Source organism: Anabrus simplex, chromosome 2 (assembly GCF_040414725.1).
Source record: "Anabrus simplex isolate iqAnaSimp1 chromosome 2, ASM4041472v1, whole genome shotgun sequence".
Classification (NCBI taxonomy): Eukaryota; Metazoa; Arthropoda; class Insecta; order Orthoptera; family Tettigoniidae; genus Anabrus; species Anabrus simplex.
The window spans coordinates 858,589,928-858,612,270 of record NC_090266.1 but is presented as its reverse complement, the minus strand read 5'-3'; the positions used below and the strand labels follow the sequence as shown (position 1 = coordinate 858,612,270).

General features: G+C 38.7%; 1 protein-coding gene across 1 annotated transcript in view; it reads left to right on the top strand.

Moving 5' to 3' along the window:
• Vps13D (vacuolar protein sorting 13D) overlaps positions 1-22,343 on the top strand; it is an 866,734-nt gene that overhangs the window by 132,869 nt on the left and 711,522 nt on the right. The window contains 1 exon segment of the mRNA XM_068226303.1: positions 8,007-8,324. Within this exon segment, the coding sequence (XP_068082404.1) occupies positions 8,007-8,324 (318 nt within the window).

The window sequence follows — 22,343 nt, the reverse complement described above, 5'->3', positions numbered from 1 at the left end:
AGTGGCCGATAAATTACGCGTCGGGTAATGACGATTTATGCTGCCAATAGCGCTACCTGGGAGTGGTCGAACAGAAACATCCTTTTACGCTGAGGGCAAGTTACGCGCTACTTTACCAGTAGGTGGTAGATCCGGCCCTTAGTCGAGCAGCTTATTTCATTACTCCCAAGTCCTCCCAGTGCAGAGTTTGCGACATCATCATAATGCTATTCTTTTGTCGTAAATTACCTAGAACAAATCATGCTGCTTTCCTTACGATCTTTGCCAGTTCTTTCATCAAGTAATGCTGGTGTGGCTCCCATACACTAGAATCAAACTTTAATTGGGGCCTTTATCAGAGTCTCATACGCCCTCTCCTATACATCCTTACTACAACCGTTAAATACTCTCATAACCATATGAAGTGATCTGAAACCTTCATTTAAAATCTTGTTAATGTGATTACCCCCAAAAAAATCTTCTCTTATTTTAACACCTAAGGAGTTACAGTGATCCCCGTGAGGTATTTTCACCCCATCAACACATCAATCAAAACTGAGAAGACTTTTGTTCTTGGTGAAATTTATGATGTGACTTTTCAGCCTGTTTACCATCATACCATTGCTTTCTGTCCATTTCACAACTTTGTGGAGGTCTTTCTGCAGTTGCTCACAGTCCTGTAACTCCTTAACTACTCTATACATTATACGGTAAAATGCCATTATAACGAACGCCAGTTTAATGAAATGTTCAGAGTAGCGAAATAATTTTTAGGCCCCTTCCCTCTTTTCTGTTTAATGTGTGTTAAAATATTTCATTGTAACGAATTTCGAACTTTCAGTATAACGAATTAAATGTGGCCTTTTTGCTTATATTTAACATCTTTTTCCTTCAAAATATAATTGAAATTCATCCTGGTTTAATTGCTGTGTATTTCGCGCTACATGTCTCTATATAGGTAATACCAGGCAGCGCACACTATACAACAAACAGGCCAAACTACCCGATTACAAATCAGGGGATGGTAAGCAAACACATTACAATTCTGACGAGGGGGTTGCTTACCCAACAGCAGGTGAAGATTATCTTATTCAGTTTTGGTGTTCCATTACTGTACATCATTATGTAGGATTAATTTCCTATACATAAAACGCAAATTAAAGCCAATTTTCTATTAATAAAAATATCTTAAAATATTGGGGTGCCCAGATTGGATTACAGTATTTGCATTTACAGGATATGGTTCAGGTAGCCATTTTCCGTACATGTACGTGTTTGGTCGAGCTGGATATCGATTTCAGAGTAACCAATACATAAGAAGTTGTTATGCTGTTGGCTGGGTAGGAATGCCACATTTACAATCAACCAATGAACATTACAGTTTCACATCTCAATACTGCATTTTGTTTATTCACGTCTCATGACGCGTTCATTATTTATCTTTCGTTCGTGAAGCAACGTGTGTATTAATGTGCCAGTTAACTTGATTGCCAATATGGATGAAAAATTCAAAAGCAGTTTTCTTTAAAAGAAAAATGTAAAATACTTTGGGAAGTGGAGAAAGGAGGAAAGAGAGGAGAAATAACGAAGATGTATGACATCAGTCCTTCAAAGCCGTGAAATTCCTTACTAATGAAAACAAAATTAAAATCTGTCAGAAAGTGGTTTGGGCGTCCGCATCTTGAAGCACGCAGAGGTCACAAATGTTGAACTCGCACCTTCGCGTTTCGACTCAATCACTCAAGTTGGTCGAAGTTTTGTTTGATTCAAAATGCCGGCCAAAGTCATTCCTGCCAGTCGTACATGGTCATGTGTAACCTCCAATTCATTGTCAAAGAGTGTGACCAGAGAATAATATTTAATAACCCCCTGCTCCGTAATAAAAGGCTTCTACTAACATTTGGTTTAGAAAAAGTATGATCTGCAATAATACTTTGATATTTTTATTGGCCCCCATGCACATGTTTTCATATTTGTAGTTTGGTGTTTTTCACAATTTTCAGTGCACTTGTTATTTTATGAGCCCCAGCAGAAAAGGTTTTCATATTTGTTCTCTCTTGTTTTTCACACCTTTTAATAATACTTTCCTCTCATCTTTAGATATGGTAGATATAGTTTACACTGTACCCGCGGATACATGACGTACAATGCCCTCATGTTGGAAAAAGTCGTATTTAGTGTTTCTATACCCATGTTGGATAGTTTTTTTCGTATATTCAGTAGTACGTCTTCTTGCTTAACACTTTCTTTTTTGTCGTCCCCTGTAGAAACGTCATAACAAGGTTTTACTGTATATCATAAATGTCACAAAAGAATACTAAAACTACACTATTCATAATTCATAAAATAGACACATCTGTAAGTTCAATAGTAAATTTTAGAAATAGTCCGACCTATATGATGGCAAAATTTATACAGATTTATTTTTTAAAGAAACATTTTAAGTTTACTTCGACAGCGGTACTCAACAACATAATTGAATTTTTGCAACAGAACCACGTATTTTGGATTAGAGGAATGTAACACAAAGTAACATAAAAGACATGTATTCCAACATCCCGATTTCTAAAACAATACATATTATAAGTGATAGGAATCCGTGTGATGATGAAGAGGAGGGGGAAGATGTGCCCCAAAGTGTTCAACAAGAGTTTAACTCTTGTGCAGCCAACATACACGGCAGGATTTTCTTCTGTGACGAACTGTTGTGCCAGAATTTGTGTTAAATTCAAGTGCAGTGGTTGCTGACTGCATTGAATATTTGTGTCTGGGAGTGTTCAGAAGAAAATCACAGACTTTCTCAAAATATAAAGTCAAGGACGTAATGTACCAGTTGAGGGTAAAATTTGAGATGCTGAGGTCCCCAAAATTTTGTTATACTGGTGTTTTACTGTAACATCATCTGCAAAAAGCCTTATGTGTTGTTCCAGATTTTTACTCATATTATTAATATACATAAGAAAATATAAAGGTCCATAATATTACTCTGAGGGACACCCCTCTTAATCATTACAGGAACAGATAATTCTTCGTCTACTCTAATTCTCAGAGTTCTGTTTTCTAGAAATTTAGCCACCCATTCAATCACTCATTGTCTTGTCCAATAGCTCTCATTTTTGTCAGCAGTCTTCCTTTATCTATCCTATCAAACACCTTGGATAGGTCAATAGCAATACTGTCCATTTGACCTCCTGAATCTAAAATATCTCCTATATTTTGCTGGGAACTTACAAGTCGAGCCTCACTAGAATAACCTTTCTGAAACCGGAACTGCCTTCTATCAGACCAGTCAGTAATTATGCAAATGTGTCAAATCGGAAAGAATGCATTCCCAGAACTTATATGCAATGTATGTCAAGCTGAATGGCCTGTAATTATCCGCTTTTGTGTTCATCACCCTTTCCCTTGAACACTTGGGGGTACTATAGCAACTGTCCATTCATTTGGTATAGCTGCTTCATGCAAACGGTAAACAGATAAATATTTCAGATCTGGCACTATATCCCAAATCTGTCTTTGGTATATCCCCAGAAATCTTATCAATACCAGCTGTTTTTCTGTCTTTTATATTTTGTATCTTATCGTAAATAACTTAATCATCATAAGTAAATTTCAGTACATCGGTAGTATTAGTCACTCCGTCTACCGGGATATATTTGTTATATCATCATTATCATCATTCCTTTACAGCTCCAGTTTCCCGGGTACTGTTGGCGATCATCTTCCATTCTTTCTTATTGAGATACGTTCTGTTGTTAATGATGTCCTCCAGTGTCCTTCCCCGATCTGCAATGTCCATCTTTACAATGTCATCCAGTGGGTTCTTGGTCTTCCCACCATCTGTTTCCCTGCCACATGTCTCTCCAAGTTAACGTATGCTGTCCTTGTTTGCTCCATCCTCACTACATGCCCAAACCACCTCAGTTTGGACATGCTGACCCGATCTAACAATGATGTAACAATCACAGCTTCCTTCCTAACCACATCATTCCTCAACTTGTCCAGTTTGGTTTAAGATTGGTATGAAGTATTGATTGAACATCACCAGCTTTGATTTTGTTGGTACTTTGGGATCCCAGAGGAGTATTTGTACTTGCTGGTAAAATTGAGAGCTCATCTGCACTCTATTTGCCCCCTCCTTTCTGGCTAGTGTATCTCAAGATATTACACTGCCGAGGTATGTAAAGCTTTCCACACTTTCTAGTGGATGGTTTCCTAGCATGATGTTTGCTGGTTGTCCCTGTCTGTTTATTGCCATCACTACTGTTTTGAGTACTGAGCTCGATAGCTGCAGTCGCTTTAGTGCGGCCAGTATCCAGTATTCGGGAGATAGTAGGTTCGAATCCCACTGTCGGCAGCCCTGTTGTTGGTTTTCCGTGGTTTCCCATTTTCACACCAGGCAAATGCTGGGGCTGTAACTTAATCAAGGCCACGGCCGCTTCCTTCCCACTCCTAGCTCTTCCCTGTCCCGTCGTCGCCATAAGACCTATCTATGTCGGTGCGACGTAAAGCAAAACTTAAAAAGAACAAAAGAAAAAACACAACAACCTGTTTTGAGTTTGCTTATCTTGAGATTGAACTCCTGGAACGTAACCTTCCATTCGTTGAGTCTCATCTGTACTTGTTCCTCGGTTTCTCCCCAGATCATAACGTGAGCAAAGGCCATTGCATTTAGTTCACTAGAGGTTTTCTGGATATTCTTCATTATGTCATCCATGGACTCCACTTTCGGTCTCGAACCAGGATGAATGTCCGTCACCCAATTGCACACAGCTAATATAGTTATCATACAAAATCTGAACTTTCTTTACCAGTCCCTCTGGCACATTCCTTTTTTCCTTTTTCCATATCTTCTCTCTTGCAGTGCTGTCATATGACTTCTCAGTGTCAATGAAAACCATAAAGAGATCTTTGCCTTTTTCCCAATATTTTTCCATTAACATACAGACTGAAGATTAGGTCTGTTTTGGACCTGTTAGGCCTGAAGCCATACTGTTCCTCATAATCTATTAGTTTCATGTCCGTATTGATATTTGATACAAATATAAGGCATATTTTTAAGGGCTGCTTCTGTTTCTGCCCATGTAATGGGAGGTTCCTCTGTGCAGGTTTCAGCAGCTGCTTCTTTTGTTCTCTGATCTGCTTCTGTCCTGTTCAGTAGGTGATCAAAATGATTCCTCAGAACTTCTTTGATGTCCTCTTCTTTCCTGGCCAGGTTTCCATTAGGATCTTCAATTGCTTCAATGGTTTCAACTGACTTCCTTTTGTTTTTGATCACTCTGAACAGTAGTTTCATATTGCCTCTGCTGTCTTCCTTCAGTTTTGTTTTTGAGTAAATTTCTCCCAGCACTTTATCTTCTGCTCTTCTACTACTCTTTTAATTCTCAATTTCTTGTCCTGGTAAACTTGCTAAAGGTCTCTGATCTTCCCCTCATCCCTTAGCTGTTCTGGCTTGGATTTCTCTCTATCTTGTTCTCTTTTTGCCATGTTCCTTTCTTTTATTGAGGATCTTTCTATTTCATCCCACCAGGGTGTCTCTTTTTCCCTTACTCTCGCACTTGACTTCCTGCAAACCTCTATTGCTTCTTTTATCAAGGTGTTTTTAAATTTTGTCCACTCTACCTCACTACTCTCCACTTCTTCTGTAGGCAGTTGTCCTCTTATACGGTCCTGATAATTGGTCCTTTTTCCAATCTGTTGTAGTTCACACGCCTTAATCTTGGGTAATTTCCTGGTTGTTATCTTTGGTACATTAATGTATTTCAGATCTGCTACTAATAACTGGTGGTCGCTATTGAGGTTCTCACTTGGAATCACCTTGACATCAGTCACAAGTCTACTTCTTTCTTTATCTGTAATGGCATAGTCAATGACCGACCGTCTTGCTCTTTCCATCCCAATTGTAACAGGTAATCTTGTGACTGACTCTTTTGATGAACCAACTTTTTTTTACTACTAAACAGTTTCTTATGCAGAAGTCTAGGAGATGTTTACCATCTGAATTCCTTCTCCCATAGTCATGTGGTCCCATCACCTTTACATAGCCATTACTGTCTGTCCCGAGCTGTGCGATTGCCCTCTGTTCACTGATGGTCTCTTCTAGGTCTTTGAGATACTTGTTCTTTTCATCTTGATTGCAATCCGTCTGAGGGGCATACACTTGCACCATTATCAGTTTCTCTTTCCCAATGTGAACCGTTGCCTTTTTAATCCTCTCATTGATGTGTACTGGATCTCTGTAATACCATCTAACTCTTTAGACAATATCAATTCTACTCCATTTCTCATCTCTCTGTTGTTACCATTCCAGTAGAGGGTATAGTTTTTCCTCAACTCTTTCTTTCCTTTACCTTTCCATTTAGTTTCACTCTGTCCTAGGATTGATATTTTCCTTCTCTTCATGATATCCACTAACTTTTCACATTTCCCAGTCAAACTCAGTACATTGATTGTTCCTATTCAAGTGTGTTGTCTTCTCCAGGGTTGTTGCACAATCGCAAGGCTTGGCCTATCATCAGGTTGTAAGCCATCATACCTGGTGTGAGTCTGCGGGTGCTGTTGTCTACTCTGAGTTCTTTGTTTGCATCCGAGGCTCGTATAAGTGTTGAAAGCAATTGCAGTTACTCTCCAACTGACTTGTTAGGCCTAACGTTAGAGAAGATATTCTGTCAGGGTTATCTCCCTTAGCCTTTAGCAGTCCCCTGCCACATCTGCAAGGCAGCAGCTTCCAGTTGAATTTATGTGTCATTTCCTACAAATTGGCTTCAAAAAGGCCCCTAAGGGTGAACTCCTCTGCCTATAGCTATTGGTTCTCTTTTAGTTTGTCAGGTTTGGTAACAGCCGCCCAGCCCTCAGCCAGACATGAGCCATAAACGAAACAACAATCGATGCAATGGAAGCATCGGGGCATTCCACTTGGCACCAAGTGATTATCACGTATTCGGAAACATGAAGAAACCTCTGCGTGGTCCCGTTTTGCGTTTTTGCAGAACTGGACACAGCCGGCAAGGCATGGGTATGCAGCACTCCGAAAGAATGGTTTCAGGAAGGTCTGGAGAGACTGACACATCGATGTCAAAAGTGCATACAGTTATAAGGAGATTATGTTGAGAAGGTGGACGTAACAACTGATGTGTAATGTACTTCATTTGGGTAGAAAAAAATAAAGTGTAAAACAATATAGTACGCCCTTTGTATTTTGCATCAATATTGCATAACATGATAATACGATACCCTTATCCCTTTTCTCTACGGGGTCGAGTATGAAGTGAGACGAATCTTCATAGCGAGTTTTTATGATCGCGTGCCCTTCCTGACATCAGCCTCATCAAAGGAATTAATGAGATGAAACGAATGATGTGTTATGAGTAACTAAAACTGGCTATATTGTTTTATATGTAGGCCTAAAAGTTGTGTTCACCATTTATTGTCTTTTTACATTTAGAAATACTGCCTTCCAATGAAAATAGCCAGTATAACTGAAATACATTCATAAGTTTGTTAAAGAATAGTGTAGAATATTTACATGTACAATTTATAGCTCTTTATAGCCTAGAAGTCCTGTGTTCACTGCACAGAATTTGAGGTTATCGCATCTTAGAACCCCCTTAACATTTTTTGCTGTAAAAGTGGGGGGAAAAAGGGGGTCTAATGTGTAAGTAAGTACGCTAGTTAAGACATAGGATGGATTAATTTATCTTCAAGATTTTCTCCTCCATAGAATAAGTAAGTGAATGATTGAAGTAAAGAATATTTGTTGAAATTAGGCTAGTCAACTACAGTAAATATTAATGAAAGGTTGATTTAGTTCAAAGGTAGGAGAGGTATCTTGTACATTTCCAATTTATGCTCTTGAATTTTAGTGTTCCACTTTTATCATATAGTGAACAGACTAAGAAATTCTGTGGATTAAGAAAAGTAACTTACTTGATTATAAATAGGGTGCCCCACTATCGTATTACTTTATTTGATTTTCCTTTTTTTTTCTTTATTAATATCCATCTGATAAAATGTTTTGAATTTTGCAGAATACCTCTGATTGAGTTGCAGTTTGAATCAGTGCAGCTGGGCTGGGAATCTCGTCCTCGAGCTGGATCTCATAAATTTCATCTTGTTCTGGGAGCTATGTACTTGCATGATCATCTTACTGAAGGATCAGTGTTCCCAGTTTTGATAGCACCACAGAGTCGTGAATCAGCTCCTTCCTCCCTTGGACGCCCTAGTAGGGGCTTATCATCTGGCCTCGCTAAGCTGTTGAGCCATGGTATAACCCATGTGAAATCTGATGAACCTCTCTTCAAGTTAACATATGAATTCCGACCATTCAATTCTAATGTGGACTACAGGTACTTAATTGGTTAAAAATGTAATTACATGCCTTTTAGAGCATGGTTTGGATCCATAATATTTTATTTCAAGAAGTGTTGTCCAGAATTCTCAAAGATTTGTGTGTGTTATGTTTAGCTGTAATGTAATGCCGTGCAAAACTTACATTAGGGGCCGATGACCTTAGATGTTAGGCACCTTTAAAGAACAAGCATCATCATCATGAAACTTACATTAAAAGTAAATGTAAAATCAAAAAGACCTCTTAGAACCAAACGTGGACCCAAGCGAGTGAGGCACTGTCTGGGTACAAGAACAGTTCCTACATGTGTTACATGTACCATATTTACTCGTGTATTAGACCCCGTCACTTATTAGACCCCACTGGCTTTTCGAGAAAAAGAAAATGAAAAAAGTAAATCTCTCATACAAGACCCCCAAAGTAATTCATCAGAGAAGAACGGTGATTCCGCTTCGAAGCGTGTACAAGCCTTACTGCAGCTCCGATGACATCCCACAAATTTGTGAATAGTTTCGTCCGCATGACCCACGCATTGAAACCGCGTTAAAGTCATGCGGTACATCGGTGTATTGTAGTTAAGCAATGTCCGCCTCCATGGGCCTACTGCAGCTCTGATGACTTCACTCAAATAGGTGAATAGTTTTGTGTCTGACCTGTGCATTGCAAGCACACATCAGTCATGCTACATGTCTGTGTTTTGTAGTCGATGTCTGCCAGCATAATGGTTGGCACAATTAGCTGCCGTTCTTGGGGGCCTGAGTTCAATTCCTGGTACCGTACTGCCAGAGATTTAAGAATGGCGGGAAGATTGATGTGCGGTAAAAGAGTACATGCAACTCCCCTCCATTAGGGGCATGCCTGAAAAGTGCTGCACCCCTCGGGATGAGGAAACAAGTGTACTTTAGTCAAGAAATATTCACAGTTGTTGCTATTAATATAGCAGGTGAGATCATCAACAAAGTCATCATTTAATATCTCGTAACTCGGGCCAATATAGGTCATTTTTGGAGAGAAGTAGGTTTAAAATATGATAAAAACAATCCAGTCATAACGATTGTTTTATGTGCAAACGTACCTAAATAATAATAATGTTATTGCTTTTTTGTCCTCACTAACTACTATTATGATTTTCGTAGATGCCAAACGAAACATACTATGCGTTATCTTAACACGTAGTCTTTCACGACCACTAAATGACATCATGATAATTATTTGGGGATATTAGGTCGTGTAATAATAAATAAATACCAGCTGACGTGTTTCAATCCTGCGACCAGGATCGTCTTCAGAGCAACAACAAAGCAAAATGGCTACGGTCACTCCATAGTAACCAGACTCTAGATAAAGAGACCCTGTTAGAAATATAGTTCATTCCAGGGCCCCCAGAGTCACGGAGAAAGATGTTGACGAGTTAACTATGGAGGGTAGCCATGATCTACTCAGTATATAGCCGCCACCTTTGTTGAAATTATTCGGGCATTTAGCAATTTCTATCACCTCACAAATGATTCTGGGAATAAAATGTTTCTCTTTACAAATGACAGAAGTTGCATCAAAAATTATCATTATGTATGGCATGTTCTGCCACAGCAGACTTCTCTGGCTGGCAAAGACGTAAGTGCCTGCGATGTTCTTTAACCCTTGTTGCTACTTTCCTACATGTTTGGCCAACATAAACCGATCCACAGGAGCAAGGAATCATATATATTCCAGCGCAGTTTAAACCAATAGGATCTTTGACAGATCGCAAACAATTGCCTATGGTGATATTAGGCTTAAAAATGGTCTTGATATTGTACTTTCTGAGAATATTGCCAATCCTATCCATGACAGATTGCACGTATGGCAAGAAGGCCACACTCAAAGGACGAGAATCACGTGACAATCTGTCTTTTGGCTTAGGATGTAGCACTTCGTCAACCTGTTTCCTTGAATAGCCATTGCTCAGAAATGTTCTGGTTAGGAACTCAAGTTCACCATTTAATTTATCCTCCTCACAAACCTCCCTTGCTTGGCTGATAAGAGTGTTAAGCATAGCATGCTTTTGGCAAGGATGGTGATGAGAGGACCCATGAAGGTATCTATTAGTATGGGTAGGTTTACGGTAAACCGAATGACCTAAAGTTCCATCTGATTTCTTAGAAACCAAAACATCCAAGAACGGCAAACATCCTCCATGTTCAGTCTCCATGGTAAATTTAATGTTTGGATGAATGCTGTTCACGTGATCCAAAAATATGGATAATTCGTGTTCACCATGGGGCCAGATAACAAATGTGTCATCGACATATCTCAACCAGATGGACGGCTTGAGCATGCAAGATTGAAGACAACACTCTTCAAAATCTTGCATATAGAAATTAGTGATGACTGGTGCCAATGGCGATCCCATGGCAACACCATCCTTTTGTTTGTATATTGTACCATGAAAAATGAAATATGTGGTAGTGAGGACAAGGTGAAACAGATTAACTATGTCACCAGGAAAGATTTTATCCAACAGAGACAAGGTGTCTATGACTGGAACCCTAGTGAACAGAGACACAACATCATAACTGACTAGAATATCACCAGGAGAAACACGCAGATTGGATAAAATGCGATGAATTCCTGGGGCCTATTCCACAAAAGTATGGTCTTGTACATTACAAGTTACTAGTGTGGGTTCTTGTAATGTATGGAGTTGTACATTTCTGTTCCACAAAAGATTGATAGTCTCTTGTATATTACCAGTGAATTGTTACAAGTTTTACAAGTGACGACATATCAATAAACATACTACGTCATAGCATGAATCAGCTGTTTATCCTAGTATTCCATTCGTTGAATTAGGTTATGCTTGCCTCATTTATCGTAATATCGTATTTTACTGTAACTTATGGAGCAAAGATTGAAAGAACTAATATTCCTGTGAATTTTTTAATGCTACGATGTTATTTTTCAGTTTATTTCTTTGATGATAGGAAATTACTCCGTTATTATCACCCATTCTGTTCTTCCGCGATCCTCGCGTATGTTCTACGAGAGTCTAACATACCTACCTTGGTCTGTCATTAGGAATCAGATGCCGCTAATAACGATATTCGGCCGCCAAACTTAATTGTTACGAAATTGCAAACTCTGCATGAATTGTTAAAATGATGTCAAGAGAAACAAAGTTATTCATTTTGAAGGAAATAGAAGGTAGGAAAGATATTCGTTTCGGTGGATTCAGCGAGAGTCTGAAAAAAAACAAGACAAAATAAATGGTTGGATGGAAATATTTGACTTGGGAAAAGCTCATGGAGGTTTTGAAGGGAAAAGTTGGACGTACGTAAGAGATATTCTGCTCATTAATGATTCCAGGAATGTCCTTCTTGGAATATGTTTTTTTCAGCATTTTCAGGCCAACAAACAATTTGAGGAAATTTTATATCATTTATTGCAGCTACCACAGACCGAAGATTTTGCCATCCCAAGCATATCTGCAGTACCATGGTACTGACCACCATTTCCTAGCCAATGTAATGTTGTTAGTAAATGTTGTTTAGCAGAGAGAGATTTATTTCTGTTCGTAGGATATTTTAAGCTATGGCCAATATCTATCAAAAGTTCTTCCACTTGTATTGTGCTTAACCTAAAACGTTCATTGTATTCAAATACAGTGTTAAACTGGAAGTTTATTCTTTCCCTGTACAGACGATAGTTTTCATTTTCATCACCATCACTATCACTACTGCTAGACCACATATTTATCAAAATGTATCCAAAATAAGCGTATTTAAATAGGACTAGTACATTTATATATTATTGTCCTTTCACTGGTAGAGAATTCTTCTCATTTCGCCAGTAAGTTACAAGTACTAGTACTTTTGTGGAACACGCCTATAAAAATTTACTAGTAATTTGTAAGTATGGAGTAGTAAAGTACAACTGTAGAAAATTCTTTTGTGGAACAGAAACTCTGGTATTTGTACAAGTTACTAGAGAATTTACTTGTAATGTACAAGACCATACTTTTGTGGAACAGGCCCCTGGTGGATGCCTCGTTACCTATGTACAGCTTGAGAAGTTCTCCAAGGTATTTGGCCAGGTTGTAGGGGAACCTATACTGTTAACAGTAGGTCTAAGGGGAACTCCGTCTTTATGGATCTTAGGAAGGCCATAAAGCCGGGGAATTGTGGAAGCCTGCTGTCGCAAACCACGAGAAACATCATTTGGAATTGAGCTAGCTTTAAGAAGAGACGCTGTTTTCCTATCATTGGCGTTGGTAGGATCATTTTTTAGCACCTTATAGGTGGGATCACTGAGAAGTTCCTCAATCTTGTTATTGTAGTCAATGGTGTTCATAACCACAGTAGCATTGCCCTTAATCAGCCTTCAACACCACCAAGTCCTTGTTCAGTTTTAGTTGTTTAAGAGCATACCTCTCTTTGGAAGTAAGGTTAGGATGAAGGGGTTTGAAATGTCTGATAATGGTGGCGGTTTCAAGATGAATCTCCTCAGCAATATGATCCGGTAAGGGCTTTAGAGAAGCCTCAACACCACAGATGATCTCCTCCATCGGAAGCTTAAGAGGTGAAATCGCAAAATTTAATCCCTTCTCGAGCACAGACATAGAAGGAGTATCCAAATTAGTGGTGGATAGATTAACCACTACTTTAGAAGAATTCAAGTGTGGGACAGAATTCTTCCTCTGGCACATCGATAAACGGGAAAATTTGGATACATGTCTAGCCCTTGAAGAAGATGAAAGCAATATGAAAGCCATGTGAGATACAAGGTCCAGATGATTGAATGTGTTCACCTCTAATGTCCGACTTAAAGAAAGATGAAGCTTATAAAGCTCACCTGAAACAAAATCCAGTTCCCTTCTCAAAGCATGAATTCCCCCCGAATTAGAGCGAAGCTCGCCCTACGTAGAATTCTACGAGTATGTGGCGATTCAACCGGATGCTTTAACACCGCGAATTTAGGGACGATGTTATTGTCCCGACATCTAACACAGAAAGTTAGAGACGACAATATACGAGCCTTTTTCAGCCTCAGACGTTCAAAGCGTTTCATGTCGAAATAAATACTCTCCCCATAGAGTTTGGCATTCTTAATACGTAGACTTTCACGACCACTAAATGACATTATGATAATTATTTGGGGATATTAGGTCGTGTAATAATAAATAAATACCAGCTGACGCGTGTCAACCCTGCAACCAGGATTGTCTTCAGAGCAACAACAAAGCAAAATGGCTACGGTCACTCCATAGTAACCAGACTCAAGATAGAGAGACCCCGTAAAAAAAAAAAAAAAATGGAGACAACGAACGTTCGAAATGAAACATTTATGATAAAAAATGCATTGCAGCCACACCTGTAGATATCCATAAATGCAACAAGATTTCCTGTTATTTATTTTTATTCTTTCCGTCGTGGAACCTCTGGCACTGTCCGGACATTTGATAGCATACCTAACCTAAGCAATGCAGTCACTCTTATCTCAATTACAGCTGTTTAGGTAAATCCTGATGTGATAAATGTAGAGAACAAGCATGAAATATACTTAAATAAGGGTCTGGCTTTCAACAGCTGCAGTTATCCAAAGAATGCTTCCAGTTACTACTGTATGTATTACGTTCAGAAGTTCAATTCGTAACATATGCTAGTTATCAGTTGGTGGGTTGGCACGCTTTCTACAGCACGTCTTTATTCGGAAAGGGTTGCTTCTGCTACACATACACCAACTGAGAATAACAGAGACCATCTCCAGAAACCATTTTCGAATTCTCATTGCTTGGACAGAATTGACAAGAAGGAACAAAAGTCTTTAAAAAAGTTTAAAAAATACGGGATCTCAAATGCTCTCGATGGCAGTGCATGTCTGATGAGATGGCAGTGAAGATGACATCATTTGGAACACGTCGGTAGCAGGGAAGTTGGTGGCACAAGACGATGATAATTCAAATCAAAGCAGTGATCAGGTTTACTGTGTGGTAGGCCTACTGTCCACTGCTCAACTGACAGAGACAAATTACTGACCATTAAGTTCTTTTGTATTAATGTTGCATATTACAATAATAATAATAATAATAATAATAATAATAATAATAATAATAATAATAATAATAATAATAATAATAATAATAATAATAATAATAATAATAATAATAATAATAATTCATAGTGAGTTTTAACGACTGGATGCCCTTCTTGACGTCAACCTCATCAGAGGAATTAATAAGATGAAACGAATAACATGATATAAGAGTAAATAAAACTGACTGTATTTACCTTATATGTAGGCCTAGAAGTCATGTGTTTACCATTTATTGTCTTTTTAAATTTAGAAATACTGCCTTCCAACAAAAATAGCCAGTAAAACTCAGAATACATTTATAAGTTGGTTAAAGAATAGTGTGGAATGTTTAGATGTACAATTTATAGATCTTTATAGCCTAGATGTCACGTGTTCACTGCACAAAATTTGAGGTTATTGCATATTGGAACCCCTCCTTTTTACTCTTTTGGCTGTAAAAGTGGAAAAAGAAAAAGGGGAGGGGGTTCTAATACGTGAGTAAATACGGTATATCTTGATACAACTTTATTATCTGTATATCATGATACCACTATATTTGAGAATAGTTGAAGGGCAGTAGCAAAGAAAGTTATTGAATGATTAAATATTGCTGTTGCTGAAGTTGAGCTTGTTTTTCAGTGGGCTACAGTTAATTAGATAGCCATATATATCTAGATGATTTAACACAAAATAGAACAGAGAGTGATGAAGATGAAGAATGTCCCACAATTTGGAACAGGATTTTTGGTCAGCCTTAAAATAATAAACTCAGTTCAAGAATTCAGATCACAGTCTCCACGACTCTCAACGCTCACCTTAAAGGCATCTAATAAAATCTATACTATAATAAATGCCCATGCTCCCACTAATGATAAAAACAACTCCTCAAAAGACCAAGAGGAAACAGGAGAATTTTGGGACCTATTGGACCAGACCATAGATAACATCCCCAAACACCATATAAAATTATTAATAGGCGACTTCAACGCTCAACTAGGCAGAGAAAGAAAATACCGTGACATCATCGGAAAATGGCCAGCACACAAGAAAACAAATAAAAATGGAGAGAGACTAGTTGACCTGTGTAGAAACCATAATTTAATCTCAAAATCTACATGTTTTAAGAGGAAACCTCAAAAACTCAAAACATGGAAACACCCTGACTACACTAAAGGAGAATGGCAACTGGACCACGTCTGCATGGACAAATACCACCACAAAGAGATCTATAACGTCAAAGTCCTCCGAGGAATAGACACAGGTTCAGATCACTACGTAGTTAAAATTAAAATTAAACTCACTCCCCAGAGGAGACAACAAAAGCAAGCCCTTAAAACTAAAAGAAAAATAGATCCTACCCAGCTAATCAACAACAAAAATTACCAGAAAGCAACTGAAAAAATAAAAATCACAGACAAACTTGAAGACTTAGTACACAACCTTAAACAAATTGCAGAAGACCTAGCTCCAATTAAACCACGTAAAAAACACCAATGGTGGAACAGTGAATGTGATGAAACAGTGGAGAAAAGACATCAGGCATGGCTATTACATCAGTCCCAAAAGACAGAAATATCCTATCAAAAGCTAGTAAAACAGAGAAAAGAAACTACCCAAGTCTTAAGAAGAATAAAAAGACAACATCATAAGGACACCCTGCAGTTAATTGAAGAACAGTTCAGTAAAACTAAATCAAGGGACTACTACAAAACCTTCAGAAAGCAGCTCCAAAAATATGAACCCCCGACCCTACTGATGAAGGATGAAGATGGTAAGCTGGCCCATAACAATAAAGACAATGCAGAAATTCTGGCTAAACATTTCAACAAGCTTTTAAATTGTGAGGAACCTACAGAACTCCTTCATTTGGACACCAACACCCCGATAAAAACATCACCAGAAAACATCAATCCCCCCACAATAAAGGAAGTCTACCAGGCTCTGAATAAATTAAAAAACTACAAAGCACCAGGAGAAGATCAGACCTTTGCGGAAATCTGGAAATATGCAGGAAACTCAGCAAAAGTTGCCCTCCATCAACAACTTGTCTCTATCTGGATTAAAGAAGAACTACCAGAACACTGGACAACAGCCCTCATTCATCCTCTGCACAAAAAAGGGGACAAAACCGACCCTAATAACTACAGGGGAATCTCTCTCCTAGATATAACATACAAAATATTTTCAATAATCATCCTTAATAGGATAAGTTTACAACTTGAGAAAGAACTAGGAGAATATCAAGGAGGTTTCAGACCCTGGAGGAGTTGTCCTGATCAGATCATGAGTCTTAAGTTGATAATGGACTATAACAGGAGAAGAAACAGAGATATGGTGATAACATTTGTAGATTTCAAGAAAGCTTATGATTGCATCCATAGAGAATCTCTGTTTAAAATTTTAAGACACCTTGGACTACACCCCAAATTAATAAACATGATAAAATTGACTCTCACCAATACCAAGTCAAAAGTGAAGTTTAGGGGTGAAACATCAGAGACATTTGAAATTAAAACTGGACTACGGCAGGGAGATGGGCTCTCACCACTATTATTTAACTGTGCTCTAGAAATGGTAATGAGGGAATGGTTTAGAAAATGTCCCCCCAAAATAAAGATTGGCCGAAAAATCAAAACAAATTGCCTGGGTTTTGCTGACGATTTAGCATTACTAGCAGTGGACATAAAAGAAGCAAAAACCCAGATATCAGAACTTCAAAACATTGCAAATAAAATTGGCCTCAAAATATCATTTGAAAAAACAGAAATTATGCCCCAAAAACCAACACAGCTAAAAGAAGTCACCATAAATGGTAATAAAATCAAAATAGTAACTCAGTTTAAATATCTTGGAGAAGTAATAACACATAACTTAAATGAAAAAATCTCAATCCAAGTAAGAACAAATAGATTAGCTAAAGCACAAAAATTAACATGGGATATCTACAAAAAGAAATGTCTATCAATAAATACAAAAATAAAACACTACAACACAGTTATAAAACCGGAAGCTACATATGCAGCAGAAACACTCTTTTACCTGAATAAACAATCAAAGACTGACAGACTTCAGAAAATTGAAAGGAGGATTGGAAGAACCTGCATCAACAAAAAATATCAGAAAGATGGACAGTGGCGGTTAATACCTAACAAAGTCGTGTACAAAGAGCTAGAACCCATTACAGATACTATGCGTAAGAGGAGACTGGGATTCTTTGGACATATCATGAGGATGCAGGACTCGAGACTTCTGAAACAACTAGTACAACACAATCTCGTCTCAAAAAATACCACAACAGGATGTAAATGGATCAGAGAAGTAAGAGAGGATCTGAAGGAAATAGGCCTTACAACAGAAGACACCAAAAATAAGATAAAATTGAATACAAAACTCAAGAATACAAACCTCCGCTTTACCCTTACACAAAACAAACCAACAACACGCACATTTTCAACTGAGGAAAGGGCACGAAGATCGGAGCGTCTGAAGAAGTACTGGGAGGACCGCAAAGCCCGAACAATCCCTTCAAAGAGACCTGAACGACGGACTGACTAAAGTGATCCTATGTGGTCATAAAAGAAGAAGAAGAAGAAGAAGAAGAACAGTTAGGAGTCTCGAGCAAGGATAATTGAGAAATGTGGTGTGACTATATCATGTATAGCCTTAAAAAACTAGGTACAGCTGCTTGGCAGTTTGGCAGAGATTGCTCGCAAAATATCATACTGAATGATGACTGCTGTATGCTCTGCAATAAGGGATTGCAAGTAGCAATGTTCATTAGGTGCATTTAGGACTTGTGATATGGTTTACTGTGATGAGACATGTACATTGTGTCTCATTAACACCTATGCATTAGTCACTCCATTACATTCCTGCAGAGAACATAATGAGTAATAGGAGTTAAGTACACCGACAAGAATCTGTTTAGTCTCTGCAGGCAATTCTGGATGTATAGTAACTAATCCAGTGAGAGGGTGTTGCAAGCATCAATTAAAGTGATATTGGAAAGGAACACACAATACAATTAACATAATGGCAGGTCATTGTGGAAAGAGGGAGCAGTAGAAAAAGGAGACGAGGATAAACATAAAAACAAAAGGATTAGAACCATGTCAACACCTTGAATACACTTCTGTCTTCAAATAGATCCTAATCAATCACAATTCAATATCAAATCACTCAATACTGATCTTCACTTGAGGCTGTTGCCCAGGTGGCGAATTTCCTATCGGTTGTGTACGTAGTTTTTTTTTACGTGATTTCAAGGAAGTTGTAAATCTGTCAAACAATTCCCTTGGTAAATTATTCCAACCCCCATTTCCTCTTCCTATAAAGAAATATTTGTCTCAATTTGTCCTCTTGAATTCTGACATATTATGGAGGCTAATGTTTATTTGAGAACTGGTTGTCCATATCTTTCAAAATCCCGGCATCCCTTGCGCATAAACATGTGCCTGTTGCCACGTTGGTACTGTGTTGTTGCTTCATAGTGCGCAATGGAACTCGTTAAGACTGGTTCTGGACAGCAAGGAATGTGTCGCTGGTAGACTCATTGCCTGATCTGTGAAGTTTATGGCCCTATGAGACATGGAAAAATCTGTAAGTGTGTGTGATTATTCAAGGAAGATCAGGAGAATGTTCATGACGACCCACGTTCTGGTCAACCATCTGTGAAAACCGACAATTTTGTGCATGAGATTGACACCACGATTGTGCAAACAGACAGTTCACAGTATCCTCTCTTTCACTTCACTTTCCACACGTTTCAAGGTCATTTTTCTACAAAATTGTCAGAAATGTTGGACCGTACAAAGTTGTACTATCAGTTGGTACCGAAGATGCTGACAGAGTAACACAAAATGAAGATATGAACCATTGATTTGACATTTTTGACTCAATACGATGACAAAGGTGATGTGTTATTGGACCACATTGTCACGGGGGAAGAAACATGAGACTTGGAGACATGGATGTCGTACATGACCACTGAATCCACGCAGCAGTGAATAGAGTGATGACGCATATCTCCATCAAAAGTGAAATTCAAACAGACTTTCTCAACTCACAAGATTATGACAAGCATGTTTTGGGGTGGTATTCTGCTAGTGGACTTCATGCCACCAGAGATAATCAGTGCAGCTGTGTATTGTGCAACCTTCATGACAGTCCAAGACCTCACTCTGCAGCTCGAATGCAAAGTTCTTCACCATCCCACTCCCCTCAGTCCCCAACAAGCTCGTTTCTGCTTCCCAGCTTCATCAGGAGGGCAGGCTTCAGTACTCGTTGAAGTGCCACCATCTTGACATATTGTCAGTCTCGATGCAGGAAGGGTAGAATAAGAAGAAAGCTGGATGAATTCAGGAAAATTATGACTTTATTTGATACTTGGATGTTGCTTTTTAAAGGGATGATTGTGGTGGTGATGATGATGATGATGCTGCTGTTCTCATCTGGAGAGGTGTTGTGCTGAATAGATATGTTGAACTTCAGATGCTAGAATGCTAGAAGGAGGTGCTGTAATGGGTGAACACAACTGTAATGAAATTATCCTTCATTATGTGCATGTGACCAGTGGAGTCATTGACTCTGTTTGTGGACAATAATGCTAAACCTCGTCAAGCTACAGCAGTTGAGCTTATACAAACGGGTTATGGAGTGGATAAATTGGCCTGCCTGTTCTCAATCTAAAATCTGTCAAATTCTTGTATGTCCTGCGGAAATATCGTTGACAACTGTGGGTAAACTACACAAGCTGTTCGGAGTGATCATCTCCTTCAGTGATCACTGCTTCCCTTATTCCATCTGTGCCAGAGGTTCATTTGTGATGGCAATCACTATTTTAGGACATCTTGTGTTTCTTGTAGTATGATTTTGTCTCATCCATGCGATTCCTGAGAAATCTGACAAATGGAAATCTGTTATATGCTTGAATTTACCACTCCAGTGTGTAAGACTTAATTACAGATACTGTGTATATACGCAAAAAATCCCTGCATGTTTTTATTTTCAAAATTTGCTGGCACAAATTTGGGGTGCGGGTGTTATTTGCACGAAGGTTGGAACAGTACTCCTGACTTACGGAAATCTGGAAATTAGTATTTTTCCACCCATTCATTTGGCAAATTTTTCCTTCCCAATACTGAGAAGAGTGCCGCCCACATATTGGGTTATTTGTGTGGCGTCAGTTTAAGTGATATTGCACGTTTGAGATATCCAGTGTGAGTTCTCATTATAGGTCGCTCATGGCTAAAGAAAAGCTCCACATTAATAGCATAGCAGAAAGAAAGTACGATAAGGGAAAGAGTTCCATACGTGATTGGGGGAAAATGGACAGATGGTAACCAACGTGCATTTTGTGAACAAGAAATAAAGTTTCCGGAAATAGGATATGCAAATATGCGACTGAAAAAAAAACTGTGTGGATATGCTGTCACAAGTGAAATGTGTCGGTTGAAAGCTATAACAAAAGCAGGAAAGTTAAAAATTACGGTTGTAAGGCTAGCCGTGGCTAGCTCACGCGTGTTTCTGAATGAATAGCTTCAGTTTCTATAGGAAAACTAGCGCTGCACAATGTCTCCCAGCCAATTATGAAGTGAAGAAAATATTCCAAATTTCCAGAGATTTTATCTGTCTGTGCCAGTCAAATTATAAGTCACAAATTGGTGATTCAGATCAGACGTAAATACGTACAATAAATATTGTACTGCAGCAAGAAGAAGAAGAAGAAGAAGTAGTAGTAGTAGTAATAGTAGTAGTTACCCGGGTGTCAGAACTGCAGTATGCCGAGGACACAACATCTCTTGCTCGAACACCTGCAGAACTACAACAGTCAGTCAATTCCTTTGAAACTGCATGTGATCGCTTTGGTCTTGCCATTAATGCAAAAAAAAACCAAGGTACTTGCACAACCTGCCCCAGGATTAACTCTTCCTGAGTTTAGTATCTCCATCCTAGACACAACAGTGGAAAAGGTTGATCACTTTCCATAACTTGGAAGCATTTTTTCTAAACGGTGTACCTGCAAACAAGACGTTGATATATGAATTGGGGCTGCTCATGCAGCATTCGGATAGTTAATGCACAGAGTCTTCATGAATAACGACTTAAAACTGCATACCAAACTCATGGTGTACAAAGCTGTTGTCATTTCCATGCTGCTGCTGTATGGCTGTGAAACTTGGACACGCTATCGCCGTGATATCAAAAACTTGAGCGCTTCCATCAACAGAAAATGAGATACATCTTAAATATTAAGTGGGAGGACGATGTGACCAACACATCAGTTCTCGACAAAGCGCAGCTAAATAGCATTTAGGCAACAATCGTCGGTCATCAACTGAGATGGTTAGGCCATTTTCACCGCATGGGTGATACCAATCTTCCCCGCCAAATTTTTATGGTGAACTTTGCTCTGGCAGTAGACCTCATGGAGTCCCTCTTAAGCGTTTTAAGGACCAGCTGAAACACATCATGAAGACACCTGGTATAAATATACAGACATGGGAAGAATGTGCTATGGACCGTTCACTGTGGCAGAACACTACATCCACCACTGTCAACTTGTTTGAAATAGAACGCCGCAGACATCAAGAGGCCAAGCGACAAGCAAGAAAACTCGGTCAATTACAACCCCGCCCTCCTCCATCCATTAAGTGTGATTTGTGTGGGTGTATGTTTTATGCCAGGATTCTTCTGTTTAGTCATTGCAAACACATCCATAAACTGAGTTGAACTGGTTAATGTATGCAGAAAGAAGTTATATATACTCGGATAGAGTTACAGCCAATGAGGAGGAGGAGGAGTAGGAGTAGTAGTAGTAGTAGTAGTAGTAGTAAGCTATAGCAAGTACGGCATATATTGAAAATCCCGTAGTAACAACAGTTTCTTTCATGCTGATACATTTTTTAAATATTAAACTGTGTAGTATACGTCGGTTACAGCAAGAACCCTTTCACCATTTCTTTAG